Here is a 27,899-nt window from a genome sequence, read left to right on the forward strand (position 1 = left end):
CTGATCCTGTGGAGCCATGACATACAGTAAGATGGCACTTGTCTAGCACCTTCCATCTTTGGCTCTCCAAGCACTTTGCAAGCATTAATGAATTGTCTTTCAATGCCCAGTGAAACAGGCATAGATGGGGAAAATGAGGCATGGAGGGGGTAAGTGACTCCCCAAGGTCAGCAAGTCAGTGATAGAATTGGATCTAGAACAGGCAAGTGGCAGACACGACCAATTTGATCAACTTAATGTACCCTCACTACATAAAAGCACATCATACATCCTTTGGAAATTTACTATCTCTACTTTTAAGATGAGGTATGATATGGTGCTGTTATGATGGAAATGGGGATAAACAATGACACATCAACACATTAAAATGACCATTTTGAAATATTTGCATTTGTTTGTTAGTTTAATGATTATGTATTATTTCAAGAAAAAATTGGCTTTCTTTGTGACTTCAGAGCAATACAACAACAATCTGAAGGGTGAAACGAAATCTAATAATCTGTATGGATATCACTGAAATGTAATAGAGCTGGTGACATTTCTAGTCAACCTCATTATCATTATCTTGTTTATTATCTCTGAGAGTGGAGTGGGGTTACCACAGTCTTCATTTCCTTGGCATGTCCACGGTTTGGGGCAGTGATGATTGTTCTGACTACAGCCACAGTTTATTATGCACCGATCTCTACTGCTACAGGCCTTGTAGAAGCTCAGATGCCACTGAAGAATCCAGAAAATAGTTCATCATCCACATTTTTCCATCCATGTTGCAATGGTGATCCAGTATCTGGTTTACCTGTGTGCGCAGATATTCAATCTTTGTTTGCCAAGATGCTCTTTTGACATGCTCTTCAAAACTAGCCTCACATGGTGGGAATTTGGCCAGTGGCTTGTCCTTTGAGGTGCAAGTAATTCAGATCTCTGTGGGTCTCCTTTTCTTTCCCGCTCTGGTCTTACAGCCCTGCTACCAACTTACTTGCTGCAGAAATTGCGGCTTGTCTGTCACCTTCTCCCAGTTTGGCAAGATCGCTGAAGTGATAAGCTCTCTTTGTTTTGACAACATTAAACACACATTTTTTCCCCAATACCAAACAGGGATGGCACAGAGTCACATCCTGTTAATGCATGTACAGCGGATGTCAGGTGTGAGTGCATCACAAATCGCATGCTCAGGTATGAAGCAACAGCTTGTCAGTTGTGCTGGTAACGATGCCTATTTCAGACCACATGTTATGCGTGTTCTATTTTTGGAAAGTGCTGAACAGCAAGGAGGAAAATGTCTGTATCAGGACACCAAGACCCAAAAGCCATAATGGCACATACTGCATACAGCAGGATCCTTGTGTCTGCTTCCTCTTGAGTACAGGACAAATCTTGGGTTTCTTCAGCACCTCTACTCACGATGGATTTTGCTACTTCATCATTAGAAAAGCTTCCTGCAAAAAGGAATGTGTGTATTGGGTGTGCACCTACACTTTCAGGTGCATTTTGAACCATATATTTACAGAGGAATTTTTAAGTGACTGCTTGTTGAATGCCATGTTTGGAAACTTTTCCCAAGGAGGCACAGGTTCTTCACCAATCACCTGATATTTCTTGCACCCAACCGTAGATCCTGTCCAGTGCTGACTTTCTGCAGTTTTCAGAGTTACTGTTGCCATATCTGTCAAAGACTTAGATTACAGAATTAGCTTTGTCAAATCCTTTTAGGACCTGCCTCAATGACTCAGCAGCCAGTTCATCGAATGTGTGGAATTTGTTTCCAGCCGTCATTTGTGTGATAGCCATGTACACTCTGATTTTTGTTTGCATGACCGTAGCTCATGGATTCTTTCATCTTGAGTTTCCAGCTGATGCCCCAATTCAGCTTTGTCTGTTCTTATCATTGTTCCCTCACCATGGAAGAGGGACATAGGCACAAGTCCTATTGGGTGACTGAGAACAGTTGCCATTGAAACATCATCTCTGCATCTTGCTAAGGACGTGGCTCTGTGGAAAACAATTTCTGGACAGACAGCTCTGGTGACTATTCCTCCCTTTCCAGACTTTAATTTGGTCATCTTGACCAAGTCACTAAATGTTCTGATACCAGATACCAGATTTCTTGACTGAGCTGAAGAAGCTGTGAGTCCCATCAGAATCAAGTGCATCGTTCATAAATCTGTCTATTTATTCTTCACCAACATCTGTTTCAGTCGAGTCTCTTGCACATCTCATGTTACATGCAGTAGATGTGTTGGTAATCACCTCTGGATGTGATTCAGGATCAAATGGGTTTGTCATATTGTTGATGACATGGTTGGTAAGAGCTGTAACAGGATCTTCACCCCTTTTCAGTGCAGAGGCAAAGACTTGTTTGTGGACTTTGTCTTAACTACTTCTTGTTAGTCTATTTCTTTCTCTCATGGCTTTTACATATTCGTAATATGAAGCTGTGTATTGTCATCTCTAACGCTAATACTGACCTGTGTGTGTGTCACTGAATTAAAAGCCAAGTTTCTAGAATATTTCAAAGGCTAGTACTGCATGTCTAGGTAATTACAAATTAAAACCTTCTACCATGTAAAGCAGATGCTACATTGTATGTATAAAAGCTTACAAATGGAGAGGAAGCATTACGTTAGGAATTCATGTACATTGTATCTGCCCCTGTACAGTACAAACTATGGACACAGCAAGCTATTGCTACTGGTGTACAACCTTCACTGTGAGACTGATCTGGCCAGCAAATTTCAACTGGAAACACAGAAAACTATTACAGTCACGTGTGAATAACGTTGACAATTAAGAATATCTGAATGGGAAAACACTTCATGTTGGTATATTTCAAAACGTTGATATTTGCTGTTTTTGCCACATGCTTCTTCATTTCTGAAGAAAAAATTCTTGCCCCTGCAAAACCATTCAAAATATTTTAATACATTGTTGGTTGGGAGCTCTGACCAATAAATACCACGTTAAGGTGTTGATATGAATGTAAACAGTAAAAACTGTAGCTATGTTGCAATATTTCCAGAACTATGAGAAAAACAGGCTCTCTCATTTTGGGTACTATTGTTTCACCTCATCTACAGGCCTGTGGCACCGCTTGAAAGCTCCACATCATGCCCCATGTAAATAGACATAAAATAAACATTCAAGTGATATATGATGTGGGTTTGTGTATGGTGAGTACATTTAAACTCCCCAAATAGGGTCCTTTCTGGAGAATTTCCACATCCCGCTTGGTTCCCAGTACACCAGTCTCTTACAGACACACCCCAGTCCATCTAGAGGCCCAAAACTTTGACTGGTGGACAAGCCTGTCTTTTCTAGCATGGCTGCCTGAACCCTATTACAGTCCCATGGCCGCTACCATGTAGGTTTCCTGAGCTTCCTCTTGAGTAGGTGCTAGCTATAGGGCCAAGGTTCCCTTTTCCAAACCTGCACCCATACTGCTACTCTTTCAAAAGCAACCAAGAATTGGTCAGAGTCATCCACAGGGCTTGTCTTATAGAGGCCTACCGCCTGTGTCCGGTTACTGTACCCCACTCCAGGACTCGCCACACCTTGGAGTATCTGCTGCTGTGCATGGGCTTGCTCTTGAATAAAATCCTGCAGGCTTTTCTGTTGCTCAGCCTGCCCTGCAACAGGGACTGTCTGTCCAGGTGGTGGGTGTGCTGGAAGGCTGGCAGGGTCTTCTGCATCTCCTTCTGCTGTTCTCTGAGCCACTGAAATGTCTTCCATTGCCTCAACTGCTGAGCCTCTGCACCAGCTGCCATGGGAGATTCTCTGTCAGCATGAATAAGGCAGATCCCGGACAAGCCCCCACTTGTAACAGGGCACGGCCCTCTGCTCCTGTCTTCTGTAAGTGGCTCTGACACCTCTGCTCTGTAACCACCAATGTGTACTTTGTGTTTGTTTTATCAGCGCCCACTCTCTTTCCCTTCCATGCGGCAATTCTCTTTAAAGTGTCATATAGTCAATAAGAGAGAGAAGGGATCTCTCCACCCTCTGCACTTCCTTCCTCTGCTCCTTTTCTACTCTTGCAGTTAACTGGATAAATAGCTCCTCAGATCTCCCCAGCCCAGGCTGCTCCGGTAATTAGTCACCCCTTCCCTCAGTCAAGCCCTCTCCAGGGGAACTAATTGGATTTCCCATGACCAGAGTGCTGGTTCAGCTGCTGGTTCTCCGCACTCTGTCACAAGGGGGGGAAAGATGCTTGTAAAGATGAGGTGTTCTGTGCCATGGACAGTGGGATGGGTTTGGTGCCAAGAGGCCTACAATCTAAGGACAAGGCAAGAGACAAAAGTTAGTGCCTAATTATTCCCTTGTAATAGGAGATGAACAGGCGGAGAGCTCAGACCTAATGTGAGTGGAATGAGTTTTCCTTGGTAAGATGATGAGATTTCATGTCAAGTTTTATTTTCTCCTCCCATTCACACATTTCTTAGGAGGACTGTAGTAAGTAATAGCACCTGCAAACTAGATCTCCACACTTCAGCCCAAATCAGCTTCTGGTGGACTCTGCTGGTTCTGTGGCAGCTGTAACAGGGACCAGTTCTCACCACTACTGAGGCAGCTGGAGCGGGGAGATTTGCAGCCAAGCTGGCAACTCTCTTTACCTTGGGAAAATGCATCATGTTAGAAACTGTGTTAATTAACATGATGTTAAACATCACTTAGCAGCTAGGGTAGACAGAAACAGTGCCCTAGGGATAACCATGTCCAGCCGTGATCATCCTTGCTTACATTAAGGGGAATATCATGTTGGTTAATATGATTTCTGACCTGCTGCAATTTCCCGGTGCAGACAAGGCCTGTGTGTTTGTTATTAATAGGTGTTGCTGTCATCTCTCTCTCTCCTGGGAGACTCTGAAAAAGTGAGAGAACAATGAGGAGTAGTTGGAGCATGTGTGTGATGCAGATTGAAATGTTTTGTTCCTCACTGCTCTGAACAATGTTATTGTCCATAAAGGGATGTGCTGAAAGGAACAATCCAGTTCTTCCTGGTGAATTCCAAGAGACAGTTAAATCTCCTGACTTTGGGCTCAGCGCTCTGAGTTAATCTTATAATATAACTTCAGGATTCTCTGTGTGGATGGTAGTCCTTGAATTCCTTGGAGGCTCTTTGACATTGAAGTTTGTGCCATGGGTTATTTAAAGCCCCCTAGATCTGCAATAAGATCTTGGATCTGATGCAGAGGTTACATCAACTTCTGTCTAAATTAACACCGTGTCAATCTTAATACAGGTGTTTCGTGGATGGATAATTTCGCTATTAGACTTGGGCCTTGTTTATAGTGGGGATTTTCCCCAATTACAGCTGTCAGTGTAGCTGCACTACCGCAGACTCCTACTGGAGGCAGGCTAAGCCGCAATCTGCATGGATGCAGCTTCCTCTGATTTCACTCACCAGTACAAATCATAGTATGTACAGGGTTTTGTTTTGTTTTTTGCCTGTCTGTATTAGGGTTTTGCACCTCTGGCTGAAATCCCCAGTGTAGGCAAGGCCCTTTTGTTGGGGAAGGGCTATTATAAAAAGCAGTTACCCTGTAGTTCAGCATAGGATTATTAATTGTACTTAAGAATCAGGCCCTTTCTTAGATCCTATCGTATGTGAGTAGAGTCCCATATAAGTCCAGATGAGTAAGGGCTGCAGATTGGACTCCAGCGCTATCTGTTAATGTTCGATGATCTCAGTGTGATTTTATATGTATAAATAATGTTAATTTTAACAAAAAGTGGAGCCTTTGGCCCACTGACACTAATATCTCCTAGCTAAAATGTCCCAGGCACAGAGGAGCTGATTACTAAAATGATAATCCTATTCTATTTAGTGGGATTTGGAAGTCCAAGGCATAATAATATAATTGCATTGTATACTTATGAGGCTTCATTCCAAAGGATCTCAAAACACTTTAGAAACGTGGTGATTGCTACTTATGTCTGTTTCTGCTAGAGGCTGCATTGTGCTAGGTTCTGGACGAAAAAAAAAAAGGTCCAGAAGAACTTAAAATCTAAAGGGATGGCTTTACTCGCTATGGAAATCACAGCTTAAGCACAGAGCAAGAAATTCTCTGCTGGTGTAAAGTTGGCACAGTGGCAAGTTACACCAGTGGAAAACTTGGCCCACAATCTCTTTTATTACAGCCTTAGTGCAGTGATACTATACTCCGAAGTGACTCTCCAAAGAGAGCCTGGTGTGTTTCCCTGTTTCTTGTCTCATTGACTCCAGAACAAAGTTTGCTCAATTTACAAGATAAAAGATGTTTAGTTTTCTTTTTTCTAAGTACCAGCACTGCCAAGTCAAAGCTGGGTTCCTAGCGCCTGCTCTGCTGGTGATGACCTTCCATCTGAACTCTTAACAGTTCCACTGACATTGCACAAGTAACAGTAGAGACCTGCTCCCTCTCCTTGACTGGTATCAGCTTTTTACCAGAGAAAAAAGTCGTGGAAACTTGTTCTGGTCATTTAAAGTGTGCAGACGAGATTCTGAATACATCCAGGAGCAGCGTCATTGAAATCAGTATGGTTGTGTAAGCTCTTTAGGGGCAGGGATTGCGGTTTTGTATATCACGTAGTACCTCACACAATGAGACCATGGATTTTCAGATCACAAGGGACCATTAAATATCACATGCCATTCAATTTTATCCAGATACCTCTATGTTGAGCCCAAAGATTTTAATTCTACTGAAGCATTTCAGATCTCAGGAGACAGGCAGAGAACAGGAGAGATCAAGGTGCCACTAAGTGCCTGAGGTCCCTGCAATGGGAGGGAATTGTTTAGATGTGATCTGCAGCTGGCAATCCTTGGCCCATGATGCAGAGGAAGGTGAACCCTCCTCCTTCAAGGTCTCTGTGAATCTGACCTGGGGGTAAATAGACAGATTTGGATTTGGGAAGGCATTGGTTTGACCCTGAACATGTGAGAATGACATGCCAGCCAGGCATCTAGACAGAGGATTCTCTGTACCTAATCAGAACACTGGTCCACCCTGTCCGGTCTCCTATCTCCAGCTGTGGCCAATCTCTCATGCTTCTGAGGAAAGTGAAGAGAAACAAACCCAGAATATATCTGGCTAATTGTGCTTCAGGAAAAAAACTTCTTTCCTCATCCTTGCAGGATGAAGCCATGGTCTTTAAGCAGAGCTGCAAACATTATGAGCATGTTAAGGCCAATGAAGGCAATTCTGTTCTCCCCGGCCCATGAAGGAAGGCAGTGAACAGGAGGATTCATAGATTCCAAGGCCAGAAGGAATCCTCATGACCATCCAGCTTGAGCCCCCGCTCCTCCTTAGAATTTCTCCAAGAAGCTGGATTAAAGCATATCTTTTAGAAAGATTTCTAATCTTGCCTTAAAGGCTCCAAGCGATGGGGACTCCACCACCTCCCCTGGTAAGCTGTTCCAGTGTCTAATCACCCTCCCTGCTGGGAAACTGCATCTTATTTCAAGGTTGAATTTGTCCAACTTCAGCGTTCAGACATTGGACCTTGTGGTGCCTGTTTAGCAAGGTTGGAAAGCCCCCCACCATCAGTTCTCTTGTCCACGTGTTAGTACCTGTACACAGTGATCATGTCACCTGTCAGCCTTCTCTTCAGTAAGCTGAATAAATTGGACGCCTTAAGCCTCATACCGTAGGGCTTGTTTTCTAGTCACTGGAAAATGTTTGTGGCCCTCCTTGAAGTGTGGACACAACTGGACACAGTATCGTAGTAGCAGTCTTACTAATGCAGTGTGCAGAGGCAAGATCACTTCTTCCTCGACTCGCTATTTCCCTTCGTACACATCCGGGGATTGCATTAGCCCCTTTTGCCACAGCCTTGCACTGAGAGCTCATGTTAAGGTGATTATCTATGATAATCCCCAAGTCCTTCTCGGAGTCACTGCTTCCCAAGAGAGAGGCTGGTCTACACTACAAAGTTAGGTCGACATGTCGCCTTGCATCGACTCAAATTTGTCTCCCGTCAGTATAAGTGGCCTGTGACAGTGACACGGTAAAACCACCTCCCTGAATGACATAGAGCCATGGTCGATGCAGTGGGAGTATAGACGCTTTGTGACCTATGTCAACCCTAATGGTCCTCTCACAGCTGTTCCACAATGTCAGACAGTGACTGTTTTGGTCACAATTGTGAATTCCACGGCCTAGAGGTCACAGACACCAAGAACCCTCTCTCCCCCCATTTAAAAACTCTGTGAATTTTTGAAATGTCTTTTTCTGATTGCCCAACTTGGGGAGCACAATTCTTTCTTGTTTATGTGCAACTGCCCAGCCAACAATGCTGGTTACATGCTGTAGACGTGCTCCTGTCTGGGGAAGACAGGAGGCATGAGATCTCTTAGGCGTGTGGGGAAAAGAGGCTGTGCAGATGTGAGTATGGACCAGTTGTAGAAACATGGGCATCTCTGAGCAGATGGCAGGGGGAAGACAGGTGAAGGGGTATGATAGGGATCAGCAGGAGTGCCATTTGAAAGCAAAGGAACTGCAGCAGGTGTACCAAGAGGTCAGGAAAGCCAACAGTTGATCTGGTGCTGAGCCAGACATCCTGGTTTTATGATGAGTTGCATACCATACTTGGTGCAGACCCCACCAACACCCTGCAGAACGCCATGGATTCCTTGTGATGTCTGAGATGCAGACCCCTGCTGTGAACAGCGAGGAGGAGGAAGAGGATGAAAGACACGTGACCAGGAGATCCAGTTATGCTGTGAGCCAGGATCAGTTTGAGGCTCCACCACAGTCTAGCTAGTCCCAGCGAGCGCGTCCGATGCAAGGGAAGCAACCTTGGGTAAGTGTGTGAATGCATTGTCCATTACAGTGTTTAAATGTACAGTTGGCTCCTGACCCCAACTTAGCAGAACACAGGGTTCAACTTCTCTTTGATTTGTTCCTAGTTAAAGAAGTAGCAGTACAACAAATAGAAGAAGAATTTTCTGCTTTTCATTCCCTTGCAGTGTTAGGCAGAGGGAAGGACATGCGGAACAGTTTGTTTATGTGCACAGGGATGTCCCTGGAATCCTCCTGAGATATCGCAATGAAACTTTTATGGAGGTACACTGCTCCTCTCCTGAAGGTTTCTACAGATGGCAGCCTTGTTTCTTCTTCTGTGGTAGGACAATATCCCATGCCACTCCATGATGACTTCAGCAAGCACTGTTGCAGTAAACGGGCTAGCGACCTATGGGCCTGTGGGGCTTTAGGATACCACCACGGCTGGGTTCTCTGTGCCTTTGTTACCCTCAGGAAGGAAAAATTGACTAAAATCCCCACTACAGTGCTGTGCTGAGGTGCTCCAAGACTGTAATGTCAATAAGCATGTCTCGTTTAAAACTTTCGGGGAACAAGGCAGCAAGGGAGTTCAAAAACTTCACTTTCTGCTGTGACTATAAATATGATTCTTCTGCCTGCTTTATCTATAGCTGCTGCTGTTGTGGCCTTAAAGGGGGTGCCACCTCCAAACCCATGGAAGGCCTGACCATGACAAGGAGGAGAAAGAAGAGGACTTGGGAGGAGTGGGTGGGTGAGATTCCGTGGCCTGCATTGTGCAGGAGGTCAGACTAGATGATCATAATGGTCCCTTCTGACCTTAAAGTCTATGAGTCTATGAGATGTTCAGCAAGATCCTGCAAGCCAGTGCTGCATAAGGCCATGAGCACATGGCATGGAGGATTAATGTTATAGACACGTGCAGAAAGAAAGAAAGTATACGGGAGAAAGTCCCATCAGGAAAAGGAGAAGGAGATGCACCTGGATATGATAGGGCTTCTTCAGCAGCAAACACAGATGCTGCAGATTGTTGATGACCAGCAGGTGGTTCAGAAAGCAGGGGCTCACTTCTCTTTGCAGTCAATGGAGAACTCCATTGTGGCATCTCCTTACCACCCCCACCCCAAATTTCTTCATGACATCAGGGGCTGCATCCCTTCCACACCACACCGGGGGACCATAAGGACAGCTTCACGAACACTGACCTGTGAGAGCCATGGGTGCTATATGTGTTGCCAAAATGGTCTGAAATGGATATGAGTGTTCTTTCCCTTGTTAAATTCTGTCCTGTTAATTTGTTTCAGAAGTTTTTAATGTATTTGCTTTTAATTAACAGATTTTTTTTTGCACTGGTTTTGTTATTCAATAAAATTCTATTTTTGGAAAAATAACTCATCTTTATTACTTCACAACATAAACCCTAGGATGCCTAGTGGAAGTGAAAGCTCACATTGGTTGTTGTCTGGTGTGATAGAACTCATAGGATCAATGACAAACCCATCGTAATAGTAATAAATGTACAGCAAACAGTGCACAATGAATAGGTGCAGTGACAGTGTTATATTCATAGATCGGGTGCTTAGTGTGCACAGTCCCTAACAGGCCCTAAAATTTCAGGGCCAGGTTGAGCATTGTCTAGCGCACCACAATACTGTGGCTGACTGTTAAAGTGGTCTTTCAAGGCTTCTCTCAGCTGCATACCTCCACCTTGGCACAACCTTCTAATAGTCCTTGTGTCTGGTTGTTCAAACTCGGCAGACAGCCGCTCCACGTCCACGCTGGAGGCAGCTTTTCCTCCTTTGCCTCACAGATATTATGCAGGACACAGCAGACAGTTGTAAACAATGAGAAATTTTTTTCACTGATATCCAATCTTGTGAGTGAACAACACCAGCATCCTTTCTATCTATGAAAAACACATTCACCCATCATTCTGCACCTGCTGAGCTGGTAGTTGAATCTTTCCTCGGTGCTGTCGAGGTGGCCGGTGTATGGCTTTATGAGCCAGGGGAGCAAGAGGTAGGCTGAGTCCCTCAGGATCATTATTGGCATTTCAACGTCGCCAATGGAAATCTGCCGCTTGGGAATCAATGTCCCTGTTTGTATCTTTCTGAGCAGTCCTTTGCTCTTAAAAATGAGAGCATCATGTACCTCACTTGATCAGCCAGCTTTGATGTCAATGAAGCTCCTTGGTGATCCATCAGCACTTGCATAACGAGAAAAACAGGCCTTTCTGTTGGTGTACTCTGTGAGCAAGATGTGCTGGTGCCAAAATAGGCATATGCATGTCACCTATCTCCCCACTGCAGTTCGGAAACACCATTGCTGCAGATCCATCCACTATGTCCTGCACGTTGCCAGGAGTCACAGTCCTGCATAGCAGAAGATGATTAATGGCCTACACACTTCCATGACAATGGCCCCCATGGTGGATTTTCCAACTCCCAAATGATTTCCCACTGACTGGTAGCAATCTGGCTTTGCTACCTTCCACAGTGTGATTGCCGCTTGCTTCTCCACTGTCAGCGCAGTTCTCATTCTGGTCTCCCTCCACTGGAGGGCTGGGGCAAGCTCGGCACGCAGGCCCAGAAATGTGGCCTTGCGCAGCTGAAAGTTCTGCAGCAACTGCTTCTCATCCCAAGCCTGCATTATGATGCAATCCCACCAGTCAGTGCTCATTTCTCCGGCCCAAAAGTGGCACTCCACTGTCTGCAGCTGCTCCGTGAACGCCTCCAGCAATCTTTGAACTGTTTTTTTCTATATCCTTCAGCAATCCGTCCTCCACAAAAACTGCCATTTTCCCTGTGGCTGCAGTTCTTCTTGCAGCTCTGCAAATACTGGAAGATCATTCAACTGTGTTTGCAATGCTCGTGACAACAACATAGAGCTGTGTAGGCGCCGTGCTTCTGTCAGAGATGACAGACAGCAAGAGGTTCCGCGTCGGTCTGTGGGACTTGAAAAAAAGGCACCAAAATTATGGGCTGTGAATAGTAATATGGGATGGAAAAAGTTGCATGGTGAGAGCTTGACCCCTAGCTCCCAGTCATCCCTGTGCAACTTGTTTCTGCCGCATCATGCATTGCAAAAATATCCCAAAAGACAGTGCATCACATGATAAATTGCACATGGGATACCAGAGTGTACATCGCCACAGGCACTCCTGGTGAGTACGTGCTGCGCCGACGCAAGGAGCCAAGCATGCTCGTGTTTGAGCAATATACTAACTGTGGCAGGTGTATGCTGACAATACTTGCATTGACCACAATTTGTAGTGTAGACTTGGGCAGAGTCTGCCTTCCTGTAGGTGGAACCTGCACTCTTTGTTCCCAGGTGTACTGCCTTGTATTTGGCTAGATTAAAATGCATTTTGTTGGATTGCAACTGCTTAACTTGGCAATTTGGATCACTCTGTAACAGTAACCTGTTCTCCATGTTATATGCTACCCCATCAATCTGTGTCATCTGCAAACTTTACAAGTAAAGATTTTATAACATTGTCTAATTTTGGTAAAAATATTAAATAGCATTGGACCATGAACTGATCCCTGGAGGCCCTGCTAAAAACAGCTCCGTTCATTGATATCTCCAGACAGCAACTACATTTTGAGATCTGTCAGTGGCCCAGTTTTTAATCCATCTGATATGTAATATGTGCCCTAGTTTTTTTGTAATCAAAATATGTCATGTGGTAACTAAATCAAGCTTTGGCAAAATTCAAGTATACTGTATCCACGCAGTTGCTTTTATCAACCAGACCTGTAATCCTGTCACCTCCCCCAACATGTTTGTTTGATAAGACCTACCTTCCATGAAACCAAGCTGACTGGCATTAATTGTATGTTTAGCCTCCGTCCTCCAATTCTTTGTTGATAGGATCCCAAATTAACTTTTCCATTATTTTACCCGCGGTCGACATTGGACTAACCCGCATATGATCACTCAGGTATTTTTAACGCAGCTCAGCAGTTTATCAAGTGGGTGGCAACTAACTACGTTTCACACAGGTTTTTTGGTTGTTTCCATCTGTCATGTAATAGAATGTTTGTTTGGGTTTTTTTTTTGGCCTGGAAACTGGTTTTTCCCTGATGTGACTTCTTAGTTGCATAATAAGCCTCAGTAAGATTTCCATTTCCACCCTGTTTTCTTGGCAGAATTCTAGTGGGTAAATATCACCTGCAAGCTTGATTTCCACCGTTTTTTAATCCAAATCAGCCTCTGGTGGAATCTGCCAGCCCGGTGGTGGTGTGAGGAGTGATTCCCAGAGAATGTGAAAAGTGAGAGGTCACTGAGGCTTAGATGACGCATGTGTCAGATGGCCGCTGTCAGAAGACAGGATACTGGTGTGGATGGAACATTGGCCTGACCCAGTATGGCCGTTCTTATGATACAAACTGAAACATTTTATTGGTCAACCCTGCACAGTGTGCCTGTGCTGAAAATGAAAGGGCCAGGTTGAAAAGAACAATTCTGTTCTTTAAACAAAGAGCCCCTTCCCTTGGACTGATTGCAAAATCACAGCCAAGATTCTAGCCATGGGTTTGAATGATTTCTTTCCAGAAATTTGCCCAGAAAGATTAGCTTGTCTTAATGAACGGTAGAGTTAGGGCTGATTTAATGCAAGGAAAAAGATTAATCTGAATCTGCTATTTATCGGACACCCCAGTAGCCTTCACTAGATGAAGGTATTTGTCAAAATTTCCAATCCTGTCAACTGGCAGAGATGGAAAATGTTGTACCAAAGCCACATTTTCTATAGTGCCTTGTATAGTCCTTGTCTGGCATCAGCATTGATAAATGACATTCTCTGCCCAGCTGGGAAAGGAAGCTGCGTAGATCTGCCTCTCATATCACGAGCAGTGCATATGTGGCAGCTGATAAGCTCTGAAGGAGTGCATCCACAAAGAAGAAAATGCAAGGTTAGCCTTCCTGGAAATGACCTTCTCCTTATCTGGTGAAACTTTCTCTCTTCTCTCCCACTGCTGCCATCTGTGATAGGGTCTTTTGGGAAAATGCCAAGCTTCCAAAACAGCCGGAACTAGTAACTTGTAGTGAACATCTCTTACAGACCAGACGCTCACACTAGCGTTTCCAAATAAGAAAGCGAAAAAAGCTGAAATCTACCATGTTGCAGCCTAAATTTTGATTATCTAATAAGGGAGGGGGTAGATGTAGCATGGTGCTAGAAATCAGGAGACACGGCTCTATCCCTGCCTCAGTCACTGACCTTGCTGTGTAACCTTGGGCAAATCACTGCATCTCTGTTTGTTTCCCCGTCTGTTAAATGAGGATAGCTTCTTAGGAGTGCTGTGAGGTTCAGATGATGTACAATGCTTATTAAACAGTTAACTAAGGCTGTAGGAACATAGCTATTTTTACCTTTCTCCCTACTGTGCACACTAGAAACTTCACAGATTTATTGTCTGCATCTGGATTTCATCTCTCCTGGGACTCCTGCCTCAGAGGATTTCGGCAGTTCTCTCAGGTGGATATACAGACACACTTAGCAACTCATCTAAGAAAAGAAGCAATCTTCCTCACTACATTATAGCTACCATTGTTATTGTCAACATATGCCAGGCCTACTGGTGTATCTCTCTCCTAGCATTCAGGAATGAACCAATCCTAGCCTGGCTTGCCAGTTGTGAGTATTGAGCAATGCCATATTAAAACAAGGCTTGCTGCACCCTTTGGTAAACTTTCTATCTTATCCTCACTCTTCTAGCTGCCTATTGTACTGATTAGCAACCCAATTTCTAGTGAGCCAAAACACTGAAAAACTGTCTGCACTAATTTTCCTCTCTCTCCCTCGTGGAGCAACCTTCATTTCAAAAGCATAGTCAGATCAGTGTGTAAAAATCTTATAGCTAGAAAAGGTGCTCCTGAAACGAGATGATAGAAGAACACGTGTTACTGAAATAGCTTTGGTTGATTATGGCTGTAACAGTGCCGGATTTTCCCCCAGAACAGAGTGAACCAGAGATGAATACACCAGGCAGCTACAATGTACTCAACAAAAGAGAGCCATATTGAAAAAGGGAAGGGAGATGTTCTAGTAGTTAAACGATGGACTGGGACTCAGGAGACTGGGACCTTTTGTCCTGCCCCTGGTGTTGACTTTGACTTCGTGGGCAAGTCAGCTGAGGCCTGACTTTGAAAAGTGCGAGGCTTTTTGTAACACCAGTTGATGTCCGTGGGAGCTGTAGGTGCTCTGGACACCTGAAAATCAGAGTCTGGACCAAATTCACTTCTGATATAGAAGTCCTGTGAAACCAATAGAGTTACACCTGAGGACAGTTTTGTCTCTGCTGCCTCAGTTTCCTCATGGTAAAATGGAGATAATGGTGGTTGTGATGCCAGATAATCAGTGTTTGTCAAGCACTTTGAGATTCTTGGAAGGTGCTAGAGAAGAAATATTAGAATTGAAGTAACATAAAGTGTTGTGCCTGGGAACCCATGTAAATGGAGACTTAATTGTAATAATAATTCCTCTCTAGCATCTGCCAAGAATCCCAAAGTGTTTGAGGCAGAGCTTGGGTGGCAAAGCACAGGACTGGGTAGGAACCCTGCCAGGGCAGGGAACAGCAGAGTAATCTCTTGATGTATTTTTCACTTTCTGTAAACAGCCCAGCTACTGAGTTGGCCTGTTTACAGTGCTCTCTGTAACTGCAGGCACACCTGGCTTGTGGGTGGTAGCTACATTGGACGAATTAATATTGCCAAGTGACTGTTGTTTCCACAGTGATGGCTAAAAAATGTTGTAAGAAGGTGGCAATCGTAAGTCCTCCACTGTCCTTGAAGGCCAGATGAGTGAACTGTTCACAGCAGAGCACATGGGGAAACGATGAGCTCAGACTTGGGAAAGTACAGTATCAGCTCTTGGATACCATGCTGCTGGGTGCTGTAGGAAATCTTGAGATAGCCCAAAAGATCTACATTCCATAACCTTGTTACTGCGTACAATGAGTGCCTCCCTTCAAGGGTTACGGGCTCGTCTCTGGAGCCCTGACTGAGTGCAGAGTTTGCGTGGTGCACATCTGGCTGAGGGGACAGTTACTGAGCGCTGGGTGTAGAGGAGAATTTTATGACTTTCAGTCATTCCTCCTTTCTCCCCATCCCAGACTCTGTCTTGGGAAGTTTAGAGACTGCTTGACACAAGATCTAGTCAGGCTGGGTTCATAGAGAGCTAGTGCTAAAATGCCCTGATCCTCCGGCTGCCAAAAGGAGAGGTGCAAAGAGCAAGCGTTCTTGCCTGTGAAGTAGTAGAGAGTTCAGAAGGAGAGCCTGTCTCAGCACAGGATGGGGAGCCAGGCATGCCTAGATTCTAATCTGGGCTTTTACACACACACTCTGGCTTTGGGCAAGTCATTTCACTTCTCTGGCTTCCCCAGCTGTAAGATAACAATGATGCCACCTGGTTCCCTGGGGTGATGCGAGGACTCATTTAATTAGTGTGTTTTTAAGGTTCTGTGAACTTGAAAAGCGACAGAAGGGTTCAGTGTCTGGATGTTGCTATTCCTGACTGTTCTTTGGGACCATCTACTGAAAAGGGGAAGCTAAATGTGTCCAGCAATGTGTGAAACAGAACTGGCAGACTTAGTGGCTGTGCAACATCCAGCTGGGTATTGGCTTTATTAGCATGTTTAGATGAGACTTTATCAAAATAGGCCACAGATCCACTTGGGACTTCACTGGTATCATTATTCTGCAGCTGTGTGCTTGTGTAAGACAATATTTCCCCCTCCTCCAGGGCGTCAGTCTGACTGCAGCAAAAGAGCGGGGACAGCTTGTGTTCTTGGAAGGCCTGAAATCCTGCTTTGATGTCTTGTTTGGTGAGGAGCAGCATGTGGGGCAGACCAATCCCCTTCGGTTTATAAGGTAATGCTCTGGGGCTTTGGAAGAGGCACAGCCAGTAACTCTTGGGATTAGAAATGTTGCCACCTGTTGTGATGTTGAGCTGTCAGTCTAGTTCCTGGTATCTGCATCACAGACAACAGCATGATACCTACCACTAACTGGCCTCACTTTGCAGCAATGAGGTGAAGGATTGGGACTGAAGACCCTCTCGAACCCTCCTGAGATGGGCAGGTCTGAGGCAAGTCGCTGGGCAGTGCGTGTGTTGTTTGCACTGCAGCTATCCAGGCCGTACCTGTTGTGTGGCTAAATAAAATGAGTTGCTCTCATGGGCTGTCAGTCCAGCAATTCTCACTGGCATTAACTTCACACTCGCAAATGGAAATGAATCAAAACCCTGAAATACCCACACTGCTAAGATTATCCCTTTCCCTCTCTCTTCTGGCTGCTGAGAGAGGGACTGTGCTCCATCCTCTGCTCTGTTCCTGCCTTCCTTGCACTCTGTAGTCTGCCAGTGAGCTGTAAAAGTGCTGAGTGAATTACTGAAACTAAGAAGCTAATTAGAGGGGAATCTTTCTCTGATCTGAAGCTCAGCTGTATAAGCCACCGGGGCAGCTAAGGACAGAGCTTTGCAGTAGGGATCTGCTATTACTGCTTTCTGATGTATAACTCCAAAGGCTAGTTTCTGCAGACACTTGACTACACACTGCATTCGTCCCATTATATTAGTTTAGAAGCAGACTAAATTAAGGCAGTGGGACCCCTGACTAGTGTGGGTACAGTTACAGCTAGGGCTCTACCAAATTCACTGTCCATTTTAGCCAATTTCAGGGTCAGAGGATTTTAAAAAGCATAAATTTCATGATTTCTGATATTTAAATCTGAAATTTCACGGTGTTTAACTGCAGGGGTCCTGACCCAATGCTGAAGGCAGCAGTGCAGAAGTAAGGGTGGCATGGTAGGGTATTGCTGTGCTGCTACTAATGGGGGCCGCCTTGAGAGCTGGGCACCTGGCCAGCAGCTGCTGCACGCCAGCCACCCAGCTCTGAAGGCAGCACAGAGGAACGGGTGGCAATACTGTGATCTCCTACAATAACCGTGTGAAACCCCCCAGTCCTTTTTTGGGTCAGGACCTCCAGTTTTGAGAAATGCTGGTCTCCCCTGTAAAATCTGTATAGTATAGGGTAAAAGTACACAAAAGACCAGATTTCACAGTGCATAATGCATTTTTCACGGTCTTGAATTTGGTAGGGCCCTAGTTATAGCTGTATAAAGGTGCATGTATCTGTGCAAAGCACATTTATGCTAGTATAACTGCATCTGCATTAGATAGGCTGTACTGCTCTAACTATGGGCATGTCTACAGAGGAGCTGGAGGCATAACTTCCAGCTCAGATAGACAGATCCACACTAGCTTCCAGCCCTACATTGCTGCGATTCTGTGCTATAGCTATTGCAGTACAAAAACCATGCTGAGACCAGACCACGTGAGAATTTCTGTTCCTCTTTCCAGTGAAGATGGCTCCAACCTGAAAACCATGTATGAGTTTGTCCGGACATCCCTGATGGCCTCTGGTAGCGATTCCTGGAAATGCCCCGTGTTGCTGGTGGATGATCTCAGCGTCCTGCTCAGCCTGGGTGTGAGGCCGGTTGATGTTTTGGATTTCATCCATTACTGCAGAGTTGCGGTGTGCTCCCAGTTAAAGGTACTGTTGTGTAGTGTTCCCAAAGTTCAGTAACTTTACGGCCTGGGTCGCTAGGTGGTGCTCTTCCCTCTGAGTCAGCGCTGCTGAGCAGGGGTGAGCAGCACTGTGCTCTATAGGGGCGGGCAGAGTTCCTGACTGCTTGTGGCCATTGCAGATCCTGTGGTGCTCCCTGTGTGGGTGGGGCTTTCCCTTTTAGGATCCTGACCAGATTCTAACTCAGGTAATTACATGCTATCTACCCAAATTCCCTCTGCTGTTTCAATTCAGTCTAGACAAAGATATTTCAGAGTGCCCATCTCCATAGTATTTAAGTGCCAGGATGCAGCTATGTGATACAGTGTTCATATCCTGTCCTAAAGTGCTGTGTAGTGTTGCTGTATGCCTGTTAAATATTTGCCATGTCCCACCCCAGAGGTATTTGCATTTCAGTAGTCAGGAAAGTGATAAGTAACCCTTCTTCCTCCTAGGGATATTGAGGCCTAACGAGTTAACAGCTGTAAAGTGCTTTGAGTTACTTGGATGGAAGGAGGAGAAGTTTCTATTCTCTTTATTTGGTAATCTGTCTCTTATTACAGGAGTGAGGTGTCCTGTGCTGAAGCTCCTTGGTGTTTTTTGACACAGTAGGACGCTAAAGTAAATGAAGCCCTGCCTTGCCACTGACCAGAGTGGAAAGTAGCGGGGGGAGGGGAAAACCTATACATATGATTTTTAAATGGATAGTAGTCTTCTGATGGAGAAAATGGATTCACTAGGTGAAAGGGGCAGTTGAAAGCAGAATGTGGAAGAGGACAACTTGAGGATGGAAGTTGGGGGAAAGAAAATCCCACACCCACTGCTTTTTAAACAAGTCAACTTTGTAATCACCAAACAGCACCATTGCACCCTGTGCCCACTAAGGAGAAGGGCTGGTTCTGTTATAGCTAGCTCAGCTTCCCTGGATTAAACTGTTTCACTTTAATTGGGGAAAAATATATAAACAGCTTTCAATCAGCAATTTCATAGTTTAAGAATGAAGTTATAAAACCAAAGGCAGTTGGAGCATAGTTCAAATTTCTCTCCTTTTATATACATACCCAGTGTGTCATCAAAAGAAAATGCAGAGTTTTAACAGTGTGTTCCCGGGGACCAGAATATTCAGGATCTTTAATCACTGCTTCAGAGCTATTCTTTCGCTAGTCCTGAAAGCATCTGTGCTGATCCCTTCAGATATCATTTCAGCAACTGGTCTCTCACATGCTGTTAGCTAGAGAGGAATTTTTTGTATCTACACTACTTTTAAACTGGGTATCAAAGGCATAAAATATTGATTCCCAGAGCTAGTGTTTCTTGAGAAAATAGCTCCTCAGTTCAGTGCGAAATTCAAGTGGTGGAGGGAGAAAGCAAGATATTAATCAGAACAAGGTGATTTTAATGGTCTGATATGTAGTGACTTTTCAGAACAGTGTCTTAATTTTTAGTTCAGGTTACTAGTGGTCTATTGGACTTCAGATCGCTCAGTATAGCAGGGCTTTTTAGTTATTAGTGAACCTAGCAAGTGCCAGATCATGGACAAGTGTCACTGTCAGTTCCAGGATAACTCCCATTGATTGGGATGGGAATGGAACAACCACTTGCACAGTTCTGAAATTGATTATATTTCCCCCCCCTCCCCCACAAAAACCAGTATGTATGACTTGAGGTAACATTTCAGAAGTTCTCCTTATCTGTGTACAAGTAACTCGTGACAGTATTACTGCTGAAAGAACCTTAAAATATCAAATTCATCTTTTACTGTTTATGCAGTGTTTTCCCCTTCTCCCCCAATTTCCTATAGCTTGGATCACAAAAATAGACTACTCAGTATCACCTTTTTATTCTCTTGCTGGCTGCTAATGCTGCAATGTTTGGGATGAAAATGGTGCCAGTAAATATCTGCTTGTTTTGAATATTGTTTCCAACGTAATTTAAAAATAAATAAATAAATGGAAATATTTTTATTTCTGTACAAGGTAGTTTTTTTTTCTTTTGGAAAACTTGAAATTTGGGCTGGAATTTGACTTGACTTTAAATAGTCAGTGGGCTGAGGCAAAGACTCTCATGATATATTTTTAATGGAACTAGTTTTGGGTTTTATAAAACTTCTTTCTTTTCTTTCACAAAATGTAAACATTGGACTTAATCCCCCAGGCAATGCCCCTTCAGCTAGTTCTCTATTAGATGGTTCTTTAAGGTATAGCTCACAGATTGGATGTCGGCTGCTTGGCCAGACAGATCAATTTATCTAGTGTTGGCAGTTTTTGTAACAAAGGTTGGATGTATTTTTAGGCTGGAGAGTTATATATAAGCTTGGTTATTCTCCCACTCGGCTCTGATTCAGAACCCAGATTGACGCAGATACCATGAAGCTAAGTGGCTAAGTAGCTTAGTAGCAATGTGTGTGAACCCACGTCTCCGATCTCCTCTCATAATCCAAAATTGATTATCAATGAGTCATTAATTCCTGTGTGATACTTTCTGTTCTAGGGGAATATAGTGGTGCTAGTGCACAGCAATGATGATTCAGAAGATGAGGCGAATGAACTGGTCGTGAATTCCCTCTGTCATCAGAGCAACCTAATCCTTTGGGCAGAGGGGCTGGCTACCGGCTTCTGTAAAGATGTTCACGGACAGGTAAATCTTGTGAAAGCATTTTCTCTGCTTCTGATGCTGTCATGAGACATAATAACTTATTACATTCACCAATAATGCATGGCTAGAGCCTCAGGTGCAGCCAAGGTATGTTCTGTGCAGTTCAGGGGGTTGGGTGCAAATGGGATTTTAAGCCCCCTTTGTAGCTCCTGATTCAGGCACCAGTCTGGCCCCAGCATAATTCAGATTAGTCTTAGGGCTAACTTATATCCTGCTGCCCCCAGCAACCAAGGATGCTAGAGCACTGTGCCATTGTAATTACATTCCCTTTCCTCAGCCGCACCTCCTGGGGGCTTCCAGTGAGGATGACAGAGAGACATTGCACTGGCTCTCTGCCACCTGGGGATTCTCCCTATGTTGGAGGAATCAGTGTAGTTGTAAAAAGCACTACAGAGTGGTGTGAAGCAGCCAGAGCAGGTTAGGATCTGGCCTGTGGACTCTGCAAATGGGAGAAGTATCAAGTGAAATCCATGTTTTTGTGAATCTAGTGCTGATGAAAGGCACTGGACAGACAGCCCTGGAGACTGAAGTTCTTTACACAGAACAGCTGCAGCACAGGCTGCGCTAATGCAACCTTGTGCCCTGACACTAAAGTGATGGGTGTGCTATAAATTCAGTCGGTCTCATCCATGACCCGGCTGGATCCCCTCCAAGGGGGGGAGAGCACTTCAGTCTTGAGGGCCCATTTCCTGCCTGGCCTCTCTGCCAAGGCTGCCACTGAGAAAGAGGTTTAATGCTTGTTAAGATGGCTGCACAGGGCTTTCCAAAATGGCAGTGTTTAATCCTCCAGCCAGGTCAGTTGCGGATGTTAAAGGTATTTTAACACAAACACCACATCACGTGCTCAGGCCTTTCTCTTGGAAGGAGGATGCTGTGATTGCAGCCACAAGGAAGCAGCTTCTTACTCTTTCCCTTTCCTTTGCAGTTAAAAATCATTCAGAAGGGGTCATCTGAGCTGAAAGCAGAGCAGAATCTCCTCCGAATCTACCAGTATAAAATTCAAGACAAGAATGTCACATTTTTTGCCAGAGGGATGTCAGCAGCTGTGTTGTGAATTCCAAGGCACAATTCAGCACAGGACCTGAAGCCAAGGGGAGAGCAGTGCTTGATACCTGGGGAAAAACAGGAGATGCCAGCAATATAGCCTCGGTATTTTTTTAGCACTTTCCACGGCCAATCCAGTAAATGTGATGTGAGCAGAATTTGCATTGGCACTAAGTAGTGTTTAAAAACAAGTCCTGCAGTGAATTCTGTGCAGGTGGAGGGATCTGCACGAGTTGAGCTTCTTGCAGGTTTGGGCCTAAATCAGTTCCCCTCCCTTCACTGTCCAGTAGCATTCCACTGTAATGTACAAAGGGTTCGAATTGCAAAGAAGAGCAAAATGTAATGAATTTTAAATATAATTAACAAGCAGGCAGCTGCCATCTCGATAGTCTGATACAGCTTATTATTGTTCATTTATTTGAAAGAAAGTAGGCCTAGTCCATCAAGACTGCAGTTCCGTTATGCTAGGCACTGTACAAATAGTCAGAGACAGTACCTGCCCTGAAATGCTTAAGAACATAAGAACGGCCATACTGGGTCAGACCAAAGGTCCATCTAGCCTAGTAGCCTGTCTTCTGACAGTGGCCAATGCCAGGTGCCCCAGAAGGAATGAACAGAACAGGTAACCATCAAGTGATCCACCCCGTCGCTCATTACCAACGTCTGGCAAACAGAGGCTAGGGACACTGTCCTGGCTAATAGCCATTAATGGACCTATCCTCCGCGAATTTATCTAGTTCTTTCTTGAACCCTGTTATAGTCTTAGCCTTCACAACATCCTCTGGCAAAGAGTTCCATAGATTAATTCTGCATTGTGTGAAGAAATAGTTCCTTTTGTTTGTTTTAAGCCTGCTGCCTATTAATTTAATTTAGTGACCCTTAGTTCTTGTGTTATGAGGAGGAGTAAATAACACTTCCTTATTTACTTTCTCCATACCAGTCATGAATTTGTAGACCTCTATCACATCTCCCCTTAGTCATCTCTTTTCCAAACTGAAAAGTCCCAATCTTATTAATCTGTCCTCATACAGAAGCCGTTCCATACCCTGAATCATTTTTGTTGCAGTTTTTTAACCTTTTCAGATTCCTATATCTTTTTTGAGATGGGGCGACCACATCTGCATGCAGTATTCAAGATATGATCACACCATGGATTTATATAGCGGCAATATGATATTTTCTGTCTTATTATCTATCCGTTTCTTAATTTATTCCAATTAGACAAGATACAAGGTAGGAGTGAAGGAGTCAGTGCTGGCATTGGAAAGGCCTGGCAATCAAAGTTTCAAAATTCTAGAACTTATTTTAAACTGGGTTAAGATTTGGTTTAATCATTGAAACCTACCAAATGAGGTAGCAGCTGCAGATGATCTGCACAGGGAAAAAACAGCCCAGTGCTTCTCTTCTGATTGTGTCTGTAGAAGGCCTGAAAGGGCTTTATTATGTTTTTCTTCTTTATTCTAGAAATACAGATCCCACCCTTTGTTTGTCTTGTCTACTTAGAGTGCAACCTCTAGAGGGCATCTCTCTTGCTGTGTATTATGCACAGAGCCTAGCACAATGCATGCTCAGTCCTAGTTGGCGCATGGAACGCAATCCGTTACTGACAGTTGTGAAATACTAGCATCTTCTAATGTGTGTGTCTGAGAAAACCCTATTGGGAGATCATAATCAGAGTTTAATTTAAAAAAAAATACATGTATTAAGTGACAAGTATTGTTACTCAGCTGAGCTTTTTCTGGAGACTTCCATCTTTGCGGCGATGGGAAGGAGCTTAAATAAGAAGCTTCAGGGTGAGAGGGAAAAAAAGTTGGCACTCTCATCAGGCTCTGGCCAGATTTCTTCAGATGACCTGGATGTTTCTGCTAAATGACCAGAAGTGAAAGAGTTAACTTTGTGGTTGTTTAAATCTTCTTCACTGGGCTTCAAAGTTACTATTGCACTGAGATGAAAGGAGGGAGGGGTGAAGGTCACACTTCTGGTTAAATCTCTCAACTTAGTTCACGTTAATGAAGGTGCGAATTAGGTACCTTTTAGTTCATTCTAGCAGAACCTACATGGGCAATTACAGTGCAACACTTTAGTGTGTACTGCAGTGCACGCCCCTGCAGTCTGCATTGTGGGGCCGTGTGGACAAGCCCTCAGTCTCTCTCTGCTGTCTTAGGTAGATCACTGCAGTGGGTCACAGTTGGAAGATTTTCTTTGCAACCAGATGGGCTAGAGTTGGAATTTTATTTTTAAATAAAATCTTGAAACCTACAAAAATGGATGTGGTCACGAGATGTGCTGGTTTAGCATGCCACAGTATACCATCTCAATATGTGCCATGCATCAATGCAGTCCATGGTCAAAATTATATCACACCCAATATAAGTAAATTATAGGGCTAGGATATGAGTTTAAAAGCAGTTTTACATCCAGCAGGCATGTAAAAAACCCAAAGCATGTCTTGTACCTGGCCAGAGGTGTAGGAATTCTTGTTTTGGTGGGCCCATCAAGATAATGGGAATGTTCTCCATTGAATACTAAATGATAATATTTTGCTGTTCAGTTGGACCTTTATCTCCAGCCTCCTTAATTGGCTGAGTTTGCAAGGCCCTGCACTCAGCTTGATGGTATTTCTAAGTTTTCTGTTTGGATGTAACATGATAACCTTTTGAACACTGTATCCAATCAATTCCAAATGGTCATGGAATGTTCTAGATCTCAATGGGTTGGACCATGAACCCCCAGAATCTCTCAATTTAGTTCACGTTAATGAAGGTGTGAATTAGGTACCTTTTAGTTCGTTCTGGAACGAATGAACACGTTCCCAGGTCCTTAAAGGAGTCATGTCTCAGAATTTCTTTTTCACTGGAAATGTTCCCATTTACTGGAAGCCATAGTGCTTACAGCCAGGCCTCCTCAAGCCTTGATTTTGAAAGGCTGGGCTAGACCAGTATTTGGATGGGAAACCTCTAGGGCAGGGATCGGCAACCTTTCAGAAGTGGTGTGCTGAGTCTTCATTTATTCACTCTGTTAAGCTTTCGCGTGTCAGTAATACATTTTAACGTTTTTAGAAGGTCTTTCTATAAGTCTATAATATATAACTAAACTATTGTTGTCTGTAAAGTAAATAAGGATTTTAAAATGTTTAAGAAGCTTCACTTAAAATTAAATTAAAATGCAGAGCCCCCCTAGACTGGTCACCAGGACCTGGGCAGTGTGAGTGCCGCTGAAAATCAGCTTATGTGCTACTTTCGGCACACATGCCATAGGTTGCCTACCCCTGCTCTAGGGAAATACAGATAGTGTTGAGTCAGTAGGTGGCACTCTTCCGAATCAGCCCTAAACCAGCGTTGCAGCTAGGGTGGCCACTCACACATCCCCAGAGCACTGGATTCTCCAGTACGACTGGGAGCAGCATGGGCCTGCCCCCTCTTGTGTGACCCCAATTCCATCAGTGTGACCTCACATGCATGGTGTGTGCAGGGTCACCCTGGTGGGGATGGGGTGTCATGCTCTTCGCAATGGTGTCCCCTGTCCACGATACTGGACAAAAGCACATCCAGTTTTGCCTCAGTGCTGGAGAGGGGGAAATAATTTAAAAACTGGACAAACAGCCTGCTTAGTCACAGCACTGGGGTCCTGTGTGTGCTGATGGAAGTGTTGTCTTTCAAGTCCCTGATCACATGTGGTGGTTAAAGATCCCATGTATCTTTTTGCAACAATCGGAGTATTAATTAACCCCAGCCTCGACCACAGGTTAACCTGGGTAAGGGTAATTGCATTCCCCCTGGAATTTCAATTGGATGACATATTTGAAGTATTTTAAACAAGATACTATTTAAAGCACTTGCTAGCAGTGGCAAACACGTAGCAATGTTATAAAAGATGCTACATCCCCAGATTAGGGGAACTCCCTGAGCGAAGGCATAAAATAATTCAAGCGACAGGAAACTACAGGATCCAGAGGTTAGTGCTGTGTATAATATGGAATTTTTTAGCCTCAGCTGAGGAGATGGGAAAAAATGTTCCTCAAAACTAGAGCATTGGAGAGGTACATGGTACCTTTTCGATTCCATCTTTTTCCTCTGATTTGTCCTTCTTTGCTTCTCTCTCCTCCACCATTCCTTGGCTTTCCCTCTCTTCCCTGTGACTAACACCATCCTTTCATTGTCTCTGTTCATTGTCTTGTGCAGGTAGGGCACAGGAATTCCTTTGTTTTCCATGTGTGGCTTATATAGGGCTTCTGCTGCTGCCTCTGTGAGATGTTCTTATGGGACTTGCACAACCTAAGTTATCTGCTATTGGCTGAACTCCAACCCTCCTCTCACTCCAGTGGCACCAGATTTGTACAGAAAAGGTGTACTTTTAAAAACTGGTCCAAAGACTGTTAGCTAAATTGCAATAAACTGGCAATGTTTCCTATTTCCTGACAGATCATTGGGCAGCTGCACTTTGCACTGACCTCCTGCACAGAGTCCTGGGAGGTCATGATGACCCAGTCACACTGACATAGTTGCATTGTGCTACAGCAGACCTGAGTTGGTTACTTACAGGCACCATGTGTGAGTCTGGCCTACTGAAATGTTCTAATAATCTCTTATTAGTTCAGCTTATCTGCCACAACTGTAACCTCATCTCTCAGAATGATCTCTGCAGTGTGAGAGGAATAGTCAGACCCTGCCTCCATTAGATGAGTTCCAGCTGAGGCCCTACTCCTGCATACATTTACACACACACAAGATCAGGGGTCTGAGAGAGTCCCTTCATTCCATCTTGCTGCCTTCCCTGCATGAAACTAGCTTCCCTCCATGGAGTAGCAGTAGGTGTCAGGGCTGACATCCCCTGGAGCTGGATGGGACATTTCTTGGAGCTATCCTTGGGCAGACAACTCCATAGCAAGTCATAGTGGGAAGTCTGTCTTTACAACCATGAGGCTCTGGAAACATTTTCTCTTTTTTTAGGGTAGTTTAAATTCTGCAGAAACCACCATGGACACTGTAGCATCACAATGGGTCCCCCCTGCCCAGACTCTACCTTACCTGCCCATAGCTGACAATAATGGTAAATTGAAAACCCTCATATTTCTCTTGGTGCTGACCCAGTCCCCTTTCTGATTTCTCTGACAGCAGTGGGAGAAACACTGAAATGTGTGTGTGTGTGTATGTATATATGTATATACAATATATATATAAAATTAGGAAAATAATATTCCCCTAAGTAATATACATGACATTATTTATCATTGCTGTTAGTGAGAATGTATTTAGCCTCCCCTTAGTGCCCACACCTATAGCACCCCTGGCTGCAGCACTACTTGCAAGGACTGAAAGCCTGGAGGCCATCCTGGGAGATTTAAAACAGTTTTGAGATTAGGCACTGACCTAGTCCCTGACAGCATATGGGGTATTGCTTTGCGTTGACCTAAGATGGCCTGGCATGGATCCTTAGACTATGGCCCAACTCAACCAGCTGGTGCAGCACGGCATGATGAGCTGTCCTGACCTGGTCTCCGTACCTGTCACGATGGGGTACTGCACCACATCCTCACCTGAGTTGTGACATCAGATTTGCACAGCACCGTGTGGCAATGCAAGTAACTCAGCCCTGGCGCTGCGTGGCTCACCTTCCTGGTCCTGTCACTGCATGGTGTCCAGCTCCCACTGCCACGTGGGGTCCGCTCCCTGACTGCAGTGCCAGCTCAGCCTGCCCCTGTTCCTGCTGCCACCCTGCACCCCAAGCTGTAGCTGACCCCAGTGCCACCTGGCACCTGCCCCTGCTGTGTGCTGTCCCCAGCCCGCTGTGACCCCCGTGCCGTGGGGCAGCCTCCCTCTGTTTGCAGCCGGCCCTTGGCTGTTCCTAACCTGCTACAGCAGCAGCCGGGCCCCCGCCT

General features: G+C 44.6%; 1 protein-coding gene and 1 long non-coding RNA gene across 8 annotated transcripts in view; one reads left to right on the top strand and one right to left on the bottom strand.

The window, feature by feature from the left end:
• ELP6 (elongator acetyltransferase complex subunit 6) overlaps positions 1-26,541 on the top strand; it is a 40,221-nt gene extending 13,680 nt beyond the window's left edge. For 2 of the 5 annotated variants that reach the window (XM_050942797.1, XM_050942796.1), the window contains 4 exons: positions 16,501-16,628; positions 18,118-18,310; positions 20,813-20,959; positions 21,903-26,007. In XM_050942797.1, the coding sequence (XP_050798754.1) occupies positions 16,501-16,628; positions 18,118-18,310; positions 20,813-20,959; positions 21,903-22,031 (597 nt within the window). In that variant the 3' untranslated portion in view covers positions 22,032-26,007. Of the gene's footprint in view, positions 1-16,461; positions 16,629-18,117; positions 18,311-20,812; positions 20,960-21,902; positions 26,009-26,442 lie in introns of those variants that run through there. The other 3 variants (XR_007772846.1, XM_050942798.1, XM_050942795.1) reach the window with 3 other exon arrangements.
• Positions 393-27,824, bottom strand: LOC127045954 (uncharacterized). 3 transcript variants are annotated; one of them, XR_007772865.1, is made up of 5 exons: positions 27,633-27,824; positions 27,049-27,149; positions 4,771-4,854; positions 3,505-4,604; positions 393-2,892 (listed from the first exon to the last, which is right to left on the bottom strand). It is a non-coding gene; the product is annotated as an uncharacterized LOC127045954 (long non-coding RNA). The 3 variants fall into 3 exon arrangements; XR_007772864.1 differs by having other exon boundaries at positions 393-3,754; positions 4,458-4,604; positions 27,633-27,823; XR_007772863.1 differs by having other exon boundaries at positions 393-4,604; positions 27,633-27,821.
• Between the last annotated feature and the right edge of the window lie 75 nt (positions 27,825-27,899).

Source organism: Gopherus flavomarginatus, chromosome 2 (assembly GCF_025201925.1).
Source record: "Gopherus flavomarginatus isolate rGopFla2 chromosome 2, rGopFla2.mat.asm, whole genome shotgun sequence".
Lineage (NCBI taxonomy): Eukaryota > Metazoa > Chordata > Testudines > Testudinidae > Gopherus > Gopherus flavomarginatus.